At 40.7% G+C, this 12,516-nt stretch overlaps 1 protein-coding gene and 1 long non-coding RNA gene across 2 annotated transcripts in view; one reads left to right on the forward strand and one right to left on the reverse strand.

Moving 5' to 3' along the window:
* LOC109730470 (uncharacterized) overlaps positions 1-12,516 on the forward strand; it is a 28,533-nt gene that overhangs the window by 3,579 nt on the left and 12,438 nt on the right. The window lies entirely within an intron of this gene.
* Positions 8,741-12,516, reverse strand: part of AK7 (adenylate kinase 7) — a 78,248-nt gene continuing 74,472 nt past the window's right edge. The window contains exons 16-18 of the mRNA XM_076003740.1: positions 12,280-12,500; positions 9,190-9,348; positions 8,741-8,911 (exon numbers count right to left, since the gene is read on the reverse strand). Of these exons, the coding sequence (XP_075859855.1) occupies positions 8,873-8,911; positions 9,190-9,348; positions 12,280-12,500 (419 nt within the window). The 3' untranslated portion in view covers positions 8,741-8,872. The remainder of the gene's footprint in view (positions 8,912-9,189; positions 9,349-12,279; positions 12,501-12,516) is intronic.

Here is a 12,516-nt window from a genome sequence, read left to right on the forward strand (position 1 = left end):
GCTGAGAATGGGGTCTCTCTCTGTCACCCCCTCTAGAGTACAGTGGCACGATCACAGCTCCCTACAACCTCAAACTCCTGGGTTCAGTCAATCCTCCCGCTTCACCCTCTTGAGTAGCTAGGACTACAGGCGCATGCCACCACAACTGAATGATGTCTTTTCTTTTTTTTCTTTTTTTTTTTTAATTTTTAGAACTTTTTAAAATATTATTTTAATTTTTTTAAATGCTTTTCTTCTTTTTTTTTTCTTTTTTTTTTTTACTAGACCACAAACCAGAACGTTTTAATTTTTTAACATTTTGTAGAGATGCAGTCTAAGTTTCCCAGGCTGGTGTTGAACTCTGGGCCTCAAGTAATCCTCTTGCCTCAGCCTCCCAAAGTGTTGGGATTATCTCCATGCCAGACCTGTACTGGTATCTTTTCTTTTTTCTTTTTTTTATATATTTGTAATGTAACTAGAGACGGGGTCTTACTGTGCTCAGGCTGGTGTCGAACAGATCCCTGAGCTGCAGCTGTCCTCCCACCTCTGCCTCCCAGAAAGCTAGGATTACAGGTGTGAGCCACCTTGCCAGGCCTGTACTGGTATCTTAAGTAGCTTAAGTCCTCCCTTATCTGTGGAGGATATGTTTCAAGACCTCCAGTGGATGCCTGAACCCATGGATTGTATTGAACCCTATGTACATTGTGTTTTTTCCTATACATATATACCTATCAAAAGTTTGCTTTTGGCCAGCCACGGTGGCTCACGCCTGTAATCCTAGCACTCTGGGAGGCCGAGGCAGGCGGATTGCTTGAGGTCAGGAGTTCGAAATCAGCCTGAGCAAGAGCAAGACCCCGTCTCTACTATAAATAGAAAGAAATTAATTGGCCAACTAATATATATAGAACAAATTAGCCAGGCATGGTGGCGCATGCCTGTAGTCCCAGCTACTCAAGAGGCTGAGGCAGGAGGATCGCTTGAGCCCAGGAGATTGAGGTTGCTGTGAGCTAGGCTTAATGCCATGGCACTCTAGCCTGGGCAACAGAGTGAGACTGTCTCAAAAAAAAAAAAAAAAGTTTGCTTTATAGGCCGGGTGCTGTGGCTTACACCTATAATCCTAGTAGTCTGGGAGGCTGCTCAAGGTCAGGAGTTTGAAACCAGCCCTGAGCAAGAGCAAGACCCCATCTCTACTATAAACACAAAGAAATTACTTGGAGAGCTAAGAATATATAGAAAAAAATTAGCCGGGCATGGTGGCGCATGCCTGTAATCCCAGGTACTTGGGAGGCTGAGGCAGAATGATTGCTTAAGCCCATTGCTTAAGCCCACTTTGAGGTTGCTGTGAGCTAGGCTGACCCCACGGCACTCACTCTAGCCTGGGCAACAAAGTGAGACTCTGTCTCAAAAAAAAAAAAAAAAAAAGTTTGCTTTATAAATTAGGTGCAGTTAGAGATTAACAACAATAATAAAATAGAACAATTATCACAATATGCCAGCATCACTTTGGGGTTATTATCATTACGTAAAATAAGGGTGATTTGAACACAAGGACTGTGCTGTGGTGATACAGCAATAGTCAGTCTATTCACCAAGACAGCTACTAAGTGACTAAGGGGTGGGAGTGTAGACTATAGATACACTGGACAAAGGGATGATTCAATCCAGTGGGATAGAGCAGGACAGCACACAATTTAAAATTTACAATTTGTTTATTCTGGAATTTTCTATCTACTGTTTTTGCATCGGGGTTGACTGCAATTATCTGAAACGTCAGAAGTGAAACCCCAGATAAGGGGGGACTACTGTATCATTCAGATTGCATTTTCCACAGAACAATGTCATAAATAGTGGGAAGACTTCCAGAACTAGCTCGCAGAGGTCCATAGTGCATTCAGAGAAACAAAATACACAATAATGTTTTTGAGAGCAGAACCTCTTCATATATTGAGAACTACCTGGATTGTGTTTTGGTGTCATATAGGAGGAAATAATTGGAGATACTGTGTGACAAAGTTTTTTATCCCAATAATAACCTATGATGATTCATTAGGTGATATGGTTTGGATGTTTGGCCCTTCCAAATCTCATACTGAAATCTGATCCGCAATGTTAGAGGTGGGGTCTGGTGGGAGGTGTTTGGGTCATAGGGGCGGATCCCTCATGGATGGCATGATTCCCTCTTGGTGATCACCAGTGAGTTCTCACTCTATTACTACTGCTAGGCTGACAGTGGTCACAGGAAGGAGCAGGACAAGGGCTACAGCAGCAATCCAGGTAAGAAGTGTTGGCATCTTGGCCCAGGGGGTAGCGTTAGAAGGATGAGCAGCAGACAGACTCGGGATAAGTTGAGCCAGTGTCATGCACTGGATATGAGGTAAGAGAAAATGAAGAGTCAAGGATGACTTCAAGGTTTGGGGCTTGAGCACCTGGAAGAATGGAGTTGCCAATAACTGATGGGAAAATATGGGGAGCAGCAGGCAGAGAGGAGGGAGGAGGGCAATTAGGAATTAGAACTGGCCAGGTTACTGTGCCTAGACATGCCTATTAGACATCCCAGTGGAGGGAAGAAAGTGGTTCTTTTTTTTTTTTTTGAGACAGAGTCTCACTTTGTTGCCCAGGCTAGAGTGAGTGCCATGGTGTCAGCCTAGCTCACAGCAACCTCAATCTCTTGGGCTCAAGTGATCCTTCTGCCTCAGCCTCCGAGTAGCTGGGACTACAAGCATGCACCACCATGCCCAGCTAATTTTTTCTATATATATATTTTAGTTGGTCAATTAATTTTCTATTTTTAGTAGAGACGAGGTCTCCCTCAGGCTGATTTTGAACTCCCTACCTAGAGCAATCCGCCCACCTCAGCCTCCCAGAGTGCTAGGATTACAGGCCTGAGCCACCGCGCCCGGCCAGGAAGAAAGTGTTTTAAGGAGGAAATGATCAAATGTGTCAGATACTCTGGATGCCCAGTAAGATGAGGCCTGGGAATTAACAATTGGATTTGGAAATGTGGAGCTGACTAGTAACCTTGCTATAAGGGGAAGCAGAATATTGTGACCATAGCTGGAGGGGGATTTGAAGTTCTAGGAAAGTTTTTTATTTTAATTTGTTTTTGTCTTATTTTATTTTGAAGTATGGAACCTAGTATATTATGTGTAAAGCTGAACTAGGCATAGTGGTACGTGCCTGTAGTCCCAGCTACTTGGTAGGCTGAGATGAGAGGATCACTTGAGTCTGGGAGGTCAAGGCCAGCTAAGCAACATGGAGGGACCTCATCTCTATTTTGAAAAATGAGATAAAATAAAGCTAAGGGTGATGATCCAGAAGGGAGAGAAAAATTAAGTTATAAGAGAGAATGGGCAATTATAGGAGCAGAATCTGATAATGTGGGAAGGGGTAGGCTCCAGGGCACAAGTTGGGGCTAGACCTTGGACAGGAGCACAGACAGTTCTCTGCAGCAGAAGGGAAGGCAGAGGTAGGTATCTAGTGGGAGGATGTAGAAGCTGTCTTTTGATTGCTTGGGTTTTTCCAGTCAACTAAGGAGCAATGTCATGAAATGAAGGCATGAAAATGTAACTATTATAAAGACTAATGATTTAACTGTTGAAAATACATTCTCTTTATTTACTTGGAATTTTCAAGTAAAATGTAAGGGTCAAAAACAGTGCAGTGAAACAAAAGGAAAAACAAGTGAGTTGGACTTCCTCTAAATTAAAAGGCACCATCAACAGAATGAGAAGACCCACAAAATGGGAGGAAATATTTGCAAATCATGTATTTGATAAGGGTCTTCTATCCAGAATACATAAAGAATTCTAACAATTCAAGAACAAAAAGACAAACAATCCAAATAAAAAATGAGCAAAGGACTTGAATATACAGGCACACCTCATTTTATTGTGCTTCAAAGATAGTGCATTTTTTTACAAATTGATACTTGTTGGCAACCCTACATCAAGCCAAGTTTATCAGCACCATTTTTCCAATGGTGCTGATAAACTCACTTCGTGTCTCTGTGTCACACAATACTTCAATTGTAATTCTTGTAGTTTCAACCTTTTCCTTATTATTATATCTGTTACAGTGATCAGTGATCTTTGATGTTACCATTATAATTGTTTTCAGGTACCACAAACTGCTCCCATAAAAGATGGGGAACTTAATAAATGTGTGTGTTCTAGCTACTCCACCATCTCTCTCCCTGTCCTCAGGCCTTCCTATTCCCTGAGACATGACACTATTGGAATTAGATAAGAAAGCAAAACAGTCTTATTGTTGATATGAAGAAAGCCCTAACTCTCTTCAATTCTGTGAAGGCTGAGAGGTGAGGAAGCCATAGAAAAAAAAGTTGAAGCTAGCTGAGGTTGGTTCATGAGGTTTAAGGAAGGAAGCTATCTTCATAATATAAAAATGCAAGGAGAAGCAGCAAGTGCTGATATAGAAGCAAGTTATCCAGAAGATCTAGCTAAGATATTGATAAAGGTGGCTATACTAAATAATAGATTTTCACCGTTGAAGAAAATGCCATCTAGGACTTTCATAGCTACAGAGGAGAAGTCAATGCCCGACTTCAAAGCTTCAAAGGACAGGCTGACTTTCTTGTTAGGGGCTATTGCAGCTGGTGACTTTAAGTTGAAGCCAATGCTTATTTACCATTCAAAAAAATCCTGTGGCCTCTCAGAATTATGCTAAATCTGCTCTGTAAATGAAACAACAAAGCCTGGATGACAGCACATCTGTTTACAGTATGGTTTACTGAATAACAGGATCTTACTATGTTGTCCAGCCTGGAGTACACTGGCTATGGAGTACACTATCCTGGAGTACACGATCATCATGTACTATAGCCTCAAACTCCTGGGCTGAATTGATCCTCCTGCCTGAGCCTCCCGAGTAGCTGGGCCTTAAAGGCATGCACCAACACACCTGGCTTACTTTACTGAATGTGTTAAGCTCACTGTTGAGTCTTCCTGCTCAAAAGATTTCTTTCAAAATATTACTGCTCGCTGGGCGCAGTGGCTCACGCCTGTAATCCTAGCACTCTGGGAGGCCGAGGCGGGCAGATTGCTCAAGGTCAGGAGTTCAAAACCAGCCTGAGCAAGAGTGAGACCCCGTCTCTACTATAAATAGAAAGAAATTAATTGGCCAACTAATATATATAGAAAAAATCAGCCGGGCATGGTGGCGCACGCCTGTAGTCCCAGCTACTCGGGAGGCTGAGGCAGGAGGATTTCTTGAGCCCAGGAGTTTGAGGTTGCTGTGAGTGAAGCTGACGCCATGGCACTCACTCTAGCCTGGGCAACAAAGCGAGACTCTGTCTCAAAAAAAAAAAAAAAAAAAAAATATTACTGCACCTGATCACTGAAGAGCTCTGATGGAGAGGTGTCTAGGGAGATTAATACTGTTTTCATGCCTGCGAACACAACATCTATTCTGTAGCTCATAGGTCAAGAAGTAATTTTGACTTTCAAGTTTTATTATTTAAGAAATACACTTCATAAGGCTATACCTGCCATAGTGATTTCTCTAATGGATCTAGGCAAAGTAAATTGAAAACCTTCTGGAAAGGATTTACCATTCTAGATGCCATTAAGAACATTTGCTATCAATGGAAGGAAGTCAAAATATCAACACATAATAGTTTGGAAAAAGTTGTTTCCAACCCTCATGACTTTGAGGGGTTCAAGATTTCAGTGCAGTTAAGTAACTGCAGATGTGGTGGAAATAACAAGAGAACTAGAATTAGAAGTGGGGCCTGAAGATGTAGAACTTAATTGGTGCAATTTCATTAAAACCATTTAATGGATAATGAATTGCTTCTTCTGGATGAGAAAAGACAGTGGTTTCTTGAAATGGAATCTACTGGTGAATATGCTGTCAGCAATATCAAAATGACAACAAAGGATTGAGAATATTACATAAGCTTAGTTGATAAAGTAGCCGCAGGGGCTGGGCGCAGTGGCTCACGCCTGTAATCCTAGCACTCTGGGAGACTAGCCTGAGCAAGAGTGAGACCCTGACTCTACTAAAAATAAAAAGAGGCCGGGCATGGTGGCTCACGCCTGTAATCCTAGCACTGTGGGAGGCCGAGGTGGTCGGATCGCTCGAGATCAGGAGTTTGAGACCAGCCTGAGCAAGAGCAAGACCCTGTCTCTACTAAAAATAGAAAGAAATTAATTGGCCAACTAAAATCATATATACAAAAAATTAGCCGGGCATGGTGGCACATGCCTGTAGTCCCAGCTACTTGGGAGGCTGAGGCAAGAGGATTGCTTGAGTCCAGGAGTTTGAGGTTGCTGTGAGCTAGGCTGACACCGTGGCACTCACTGTAGCCTAGGCAACAAAGTGAGACTCTGTCTCAAAAAAAAAGAAAAGAAAAGAAAAAGAGAAAGAAATTACTTGGACAGTAAAAATATATGGAAAAAATTAGCCAGGCATGGTGGTACATGCCTGTAGTCCCAGCTACTTGGGAGGCTGAGGCAGTAGGATTGCTTGAGCCCAGGAGTTTGAGGTTGCTGTGAGCTAGGCTGATGCCACGGCACACTAGCCCGGGCAACACAGTGACAATCTGTCTAAAAAAAAAAAAAAAGAAGTTCTAATGTGGTTAAAAAGCTATCAAATAGCATCACATGCTATAGAGAAATTGCTTGTGAAAGGAAGAGTCATTTGATGGAGCAAACTTCATTTTTCAGTTTTAAGAAATTGCCATAGCCTTTATCAACCACCACCCTGATAAGCCAGCAGCCATCAACATCGAGTCCACCGACAAAAAGATTATAACTCATTAAAGGCTCAGATGATTGTTAGCATTTTTATCAATGAAGTATTTTTTATTTAAGCTATGCACATTGTTTTTTTTTTTTTTTTTTTTAGACAATGCTATTGCAGACTTAACAGACTGTGGTATCATATAAACATAACTTTTATACTCACTAGGAAACCAAAAAATTTGTGTGACTCGCTTTATTGCAATATTAACTCTATTATGGTGGTCTGGAACCAAACCTGAAATTTCTTTGAGGTATGCCTGTACATTTCTCCAGAAAAGATATCCAAATGGCCAGTAAACATATTAAAAGATGATTAATCACAATATAATATTATTTCATACCCACCAAGATGGCCATTAAAAAAAATAACAAGTATAAGTAAAGATGTAGGGAATTAGAATAATAATGTAAAATGGTACAGCTACTGTGTAAAACAGTTTGGTGGTTCCTCAGTAAGTTAACATAGAATTATCATAGAACAGCAATTCCACTCCTAAGTATCTAGCCAAAAGAATTAACAAGAGGTGTTCAAATAAGAACTTGTACATGAATGTTTATAGCAGTTCTAGTCACAGTAGCCAAAAGGTGGAAACAACTCAAATGTTCATCAACAAATGAATGATCAAACAAAATGTGGTATATCCATACAATGGAATATTATTCACCTATAAAAAGAAATGAGGCCAGGTACAGTGGTTCACTCCTGTAATCCTAGCACACTAGAAGGCAGAGACAGGAGGATTGCTTCAGCTTAGGAGTTTAAGACCAGCCTGAGCAAGAGTGAGACCCCCATCCCTACTAAAAATAGTAAAATTAGCTGGCCATGGTGGTGCATGCCTGTAGTCCCAACTACTCTGGAGGCTGAGGCAAGAGGATCCCTTGAGCCCAGGAGTTTGAGGTTGCTCTGAGTTAGGCTGAAGCCACGGCACTCTAGCCTGAACAACAGATTGAGACTCAAAAAATAAAAAGAAATGAAGTACTAATACATGCTATAACATGGCTGAACCATGAAAACATCATGCTAAGTGAGAGGTCAGACACAAAAGGCCACACATTGTATGATTCCTTTTACATAAATATTTAGAATAAGCAAATACATGGAGACAGAAAGCAACTTCGTGGTTGCTAGGAGTTGGGGGTAGAGGGATAGTGGAGAGTGATGCTTAATGACAAGTTTCCATTTGGGTGATGAAAAAGTTCTGGACTAGATGATGGTGGTGGTTGCACAGCATTGTCAATGTACTTAATGCCACTGAATTGTACACTTTAAAATAGTAACAGTGGTAAATTTTATGTGTATTTTACCACAATAAAAAAATAGGGCAGTTATATTAGGTTACATTATTTAAAGGGATAAAATATACATGCCATTAAAATAAACATAAACTAATTTCTCATTCAGGGTAATTCTATGAATTTTATGGGATTTTTAGAGCTGAAAAAAAGACCATAGGGATTGATAACTTATGCCTGTATTTTAAAGTTTGTTGACAATATTCAGCAACTTTCTGATTATCACAAATATTAGATTTATCCTATTACATGAATTTTTCCACCTAAAGGTTTACAGTTCTCTCTGATTCATTGGCTGGGATTCTGACCCTGAACTCAAAAGCAACCTTGGGGAAACAAACCATGTCTGAGTTACTGTGACTCAGCAAAGCACAAACTGCTCTAAATTATTTCCATTTCTAACACCATTGGTATTCAGACCATAAGTCATGTAAATTAATTAGCCTGCATATATATATGCATAATATATATAACATATATATGCATAATATATATATTACTATATATTATTAGAATAATATATAGTCTGATTTTCTTCATGCTATAAGTTAAATTTCTATAAACATTAGTGTGAAGAGGCAGAATACTTAGAACTGACCAAAGAATAAAATCACAAATCAATATCTGTCTCATGAGCTATACACAGATGCCTTATCAATTTATCTTTCAAATACAGTTTTAATGAAGTAGTCATTCATTGCCATATAGCGTTTTATAATGATTCTACTTTATAGAATATTTGTTTACAGCAAAAAAAAAAAACAAAGCACTTTTTCAAATTACAACGTTACATTGATCTCTAACTGTGTAAAGGTATATGATGCGAGATCTTTAAAGTTTCACTGAGTTTCAGGATTGTTCTTGAAAAGATATTCTGCCTACAGTTGAAAGGGAAAAAAAAAGACAAGTCAACAGTTTACAAGTTATTATTAGTCATATATTTGTACCAGTAATATTTATAATTTAAAAATAAAAGTACATAAATTTTTTACTTGCAAACAAATAATAAAAATCTTAATATAAACCGTGAATGTATTAGAAACTATTTCCCAAATAACTAGACATACAGTTTTTATATCTCAGCTGGTTTTTTGATAAGATTCAGGCATATTTTATTTTCACATTGTTATTTTTTTAAAAAAATTCAGTCTCTTACCAGAAAATCAATGGGATCCTCTGGTCTGACCTTACAACACTCATTCAGACCTTGCATAAGAGTTGGCATAACATAGGTCATCAAATAGTTTCTCAGGGGAATAGACTGAGCCTCCAGCAATTCTCTTTCTTCCCGTTTCACTTCCTCTAGCCGTTTATTCTACAAATAGAACATTTGGGGGTAAAGCAAATGTCCAATCAGAAAATGGAGAACAATTGTCACAGAATTCACCCCAGATACATTTAGATTCTGCTAAAAATGTTATAAAGCACAATAAATAATGTTACAAGATAAACTGATGAATTGAGAAAAACTTTGTAACATATTATAAAAAGCTAAGGTATTATAAAGATATCCCCTCTGCTCCCCTGTCTTTTCCAGTTGGTATTTCTGACCTTGGCCCTACTGGACAGTTCCCTCTCAAGCCCCAACACTGGCAATTACCAGTGTTGGAATTCCTTGGGAATTCCTGGAATTGCTTGGGTAGGTTGAGAGGGGAGAGTTTGTTCTAATACTAGCACAGTGGTTAAATGACCAACATGCTGCAGCACAATATCGTTACATTTCATTGTAATTATTGAATAGCCATCATGTTCAAGATATGGCCCTGTCCTCACTTTGCTTAGTGTATATCTTTCAGTAATGTAAGCTTGACAAGTTAGAGAAATTGATCTCCAAAGCTCTTTCTGGGGTATATAACTATAATTTTTTTTTTTTTTTTTTTTTTTTTTTTTTGAGACAGAGTCTCGCTTTGTTGTCCAGGCTAGAGTGAGTGCCGTGGCGTCAGCCTAGCTCACAGCAACCTCAAACTCCTGGGCTCAAGCAATCCTCCTGCCTCAGCCTCCCGAGTAGCTGGGACTACAGGCATGCGCCACCATGCCCGGCTAATTTTTTATATATATATCAGTTGGCCAATTAATTTCTTTCTATTTATAGTAGAGACGGGGTCTCGCTCTTGCTCAGGCTGGTTTTGAACTCCTGACCTTGAGCAATCCGCCCGCCTCGGCCTCCCAAGAGCTAGGATTACAGGCGTGAGCCACAGCGCCCGGCCTATAACTATAATTTTTATATTATACCTTTATAACCTCCAGGCTGGAGTGTAGTGGCTCGTTCACAGCTCTCCGCAGCTTTGAACTCCTGGCTCAAGCCATCCTCCCTCTTCAGCCCCCTGAATAGCTGGGAATATAGGCATGTGCCACCACAACCAGCTAATGAAATTTTCCATGTAGTGATCGGGAAAAGCCTCATTGGAAAGATGACTTTTAGTAAAAGACGAGAGATGACAGGAAGTTGGTCAGGCAGATGACCCAACAAGAATAGCATTGGAGGAGTTTTTGAAGTTGGAAAATATTAGAAGCAAACAGGTCACAAAGGACCCTGTGGGCCACAATGAGGAGTAGGGACATTTGTCCAGTGGTGATGGACAGGCTGTGAAGAGTATTAAGCAGGAAAGAGTGGTGGTGGATCTGCATTTTAGTAGAATCACCTGGCAGCAGCGTGGAAACAGACTGGAGGTAGACAAGGTGGAGATGGGGAGACTGTGCGGAGACTGCCTAGTTCTGGTGAGACACTCTGACCCTGATCAAGGGCAATGGAGAGCTGTGGACAGATTTGGGTGCTATTTTTGGAAGCAAAATCACTTATTAGACTCAGTGATTTGGGGACTAAGGAGAAGTGGAATGAGGCGGAACACCCAGGTTAGATGGGTAAATGGAGGAAAATCAAATCACAAGGTCGACATGTAAGAAAATATTATACATTTACAGGGATGTGTATTATTATTATTAATATTAATATTTTGAAACTAGTGTCTCACTATGTTGCCCAGGCTAGTATCGAACTTCTGGCCTCAAGGGATCCTCCTGCCTTGAACTCCCAAAGTGTTAGGATTACAGGCATGAGCCTCTGTGCCCAGGTTACAAGTGTGTATTATTATACTACTGACAATGGTTAGTTTTTGTTGTGAACTAAAATAAAATCTTAAGGCTCACCAACCCACTGGCTGACTGAATCCCTCGTGGCCAAAGGAATATCCTAAAACTAAATTGCCTGCCAGGAGGCGGAAGGTCACACTTGCCTCATCAAGCTTGCCTCCCTTCCTGGGGACATCCTTCATAACCCATTAACAGGCCTAAGGGTATGCAAGGCAAACCTACAGGTCCTCTAATTTACACAACAAATCTATGTCCCATTGGCTCATCTCTGATAAACAGCTCCTCATGTAACAACATTCCAAACATTCCAAGCCTTTAGATAAAGCATCAAGTCTTTAACCAATTACAAGTCAAAGAATCTTTTTTTTTTTTTTTTTTGAGATAGAATCTCACTCTGTTGCGTGGGCTAGAGTGCCATGGCATCAGCCTAGCTCACAGCAACCTCAAACTCCTGGGCTCAAGCAATCCTTCTGCCTCAGCCTCCCAAGTAGCTGGGACTACAGGCATGCACCACTATGCCTGGCTAATTTTTTCTCTATATATTTTTAGTTGGCCAACTAATTTCTTTCTATTTTTAATAGAGACAGGATCTCTTGCTCAGGCTGATTTCAAACTCCTGACCTTGAGTGATCCTCCCACCTCCGCCTCCTAGCGTGCTAGGATTACAGGCGTGAGCTACCATGCCCTCCCTCAAAGAATCTTTAAACCCACCTATAACCTGTTAGCCCCTCCCCCTTCGAGATGGCCCTCCCTTTTGGGTCAAACTGATGTATGCCTCCCATGTATTGATTTATGACTTTACATGTAACCCCTGTCTCCCTGAAATGTATAAAACCAAACTGTAACCCAACCACAGTAAGTCCACTCACTCAAGACTTCTTGAGTGTAGCTCCAAGTCATGGTCCTCAAATTTAGCTCACAATAAATCCTTTTAAAATTATTTTACAGAGTTTGGCTTTTTTTTTTTTTTTTGCCGTTGACATTGTTATGGATACTTAGCAAAAGACCATGGATATCTTTTTAAAAATGGTCCATATGACCAAAAAAAAAAACCTTGTTTGGGGTATTTCCCTGACATTTCTCTCTAGCGGGATGGGAAGTGGAAGTGGCCTAAGTGGCTTTGCCAAACACCTGTCCCCAAGTCACAGGCACTCACCCACTCCTCCCAGCGGGCCACCTTCTCCGCCATCTCCACCGCCTCGTTGTGCTCGCGTTCTGCTTCCGCAGCGGCCTCCCTGGCCAGGCACTCCTCTGCAGCCTTCCGCTCCTCTTCCGCCTTTTCTTCATCTGTTAAACCGTAATTTCGAGGCTCCCCAATCTCTTTGATAAGCTGTTTGATAGCAAGTCTATTCTGAGCATCTTCGAGTTTTCCTACATCTTTAAATACCAGGGG

Source organism: Microcebus murinus, chromosome 6 (genome assembly GCF_040939455.1).
Source record: "Microcebus murinus isolate Inina chromosome 6, M.murinus_Inina_mat1.0, whole genome shotgun sequence".
In the NCBI taxonomy this organism is placed as follows: Eukaryota; Metazoa; Chordata; class Mammalia; order Primates; family Cheirogaleidae; genus Microcebus; species Microcebus murinus.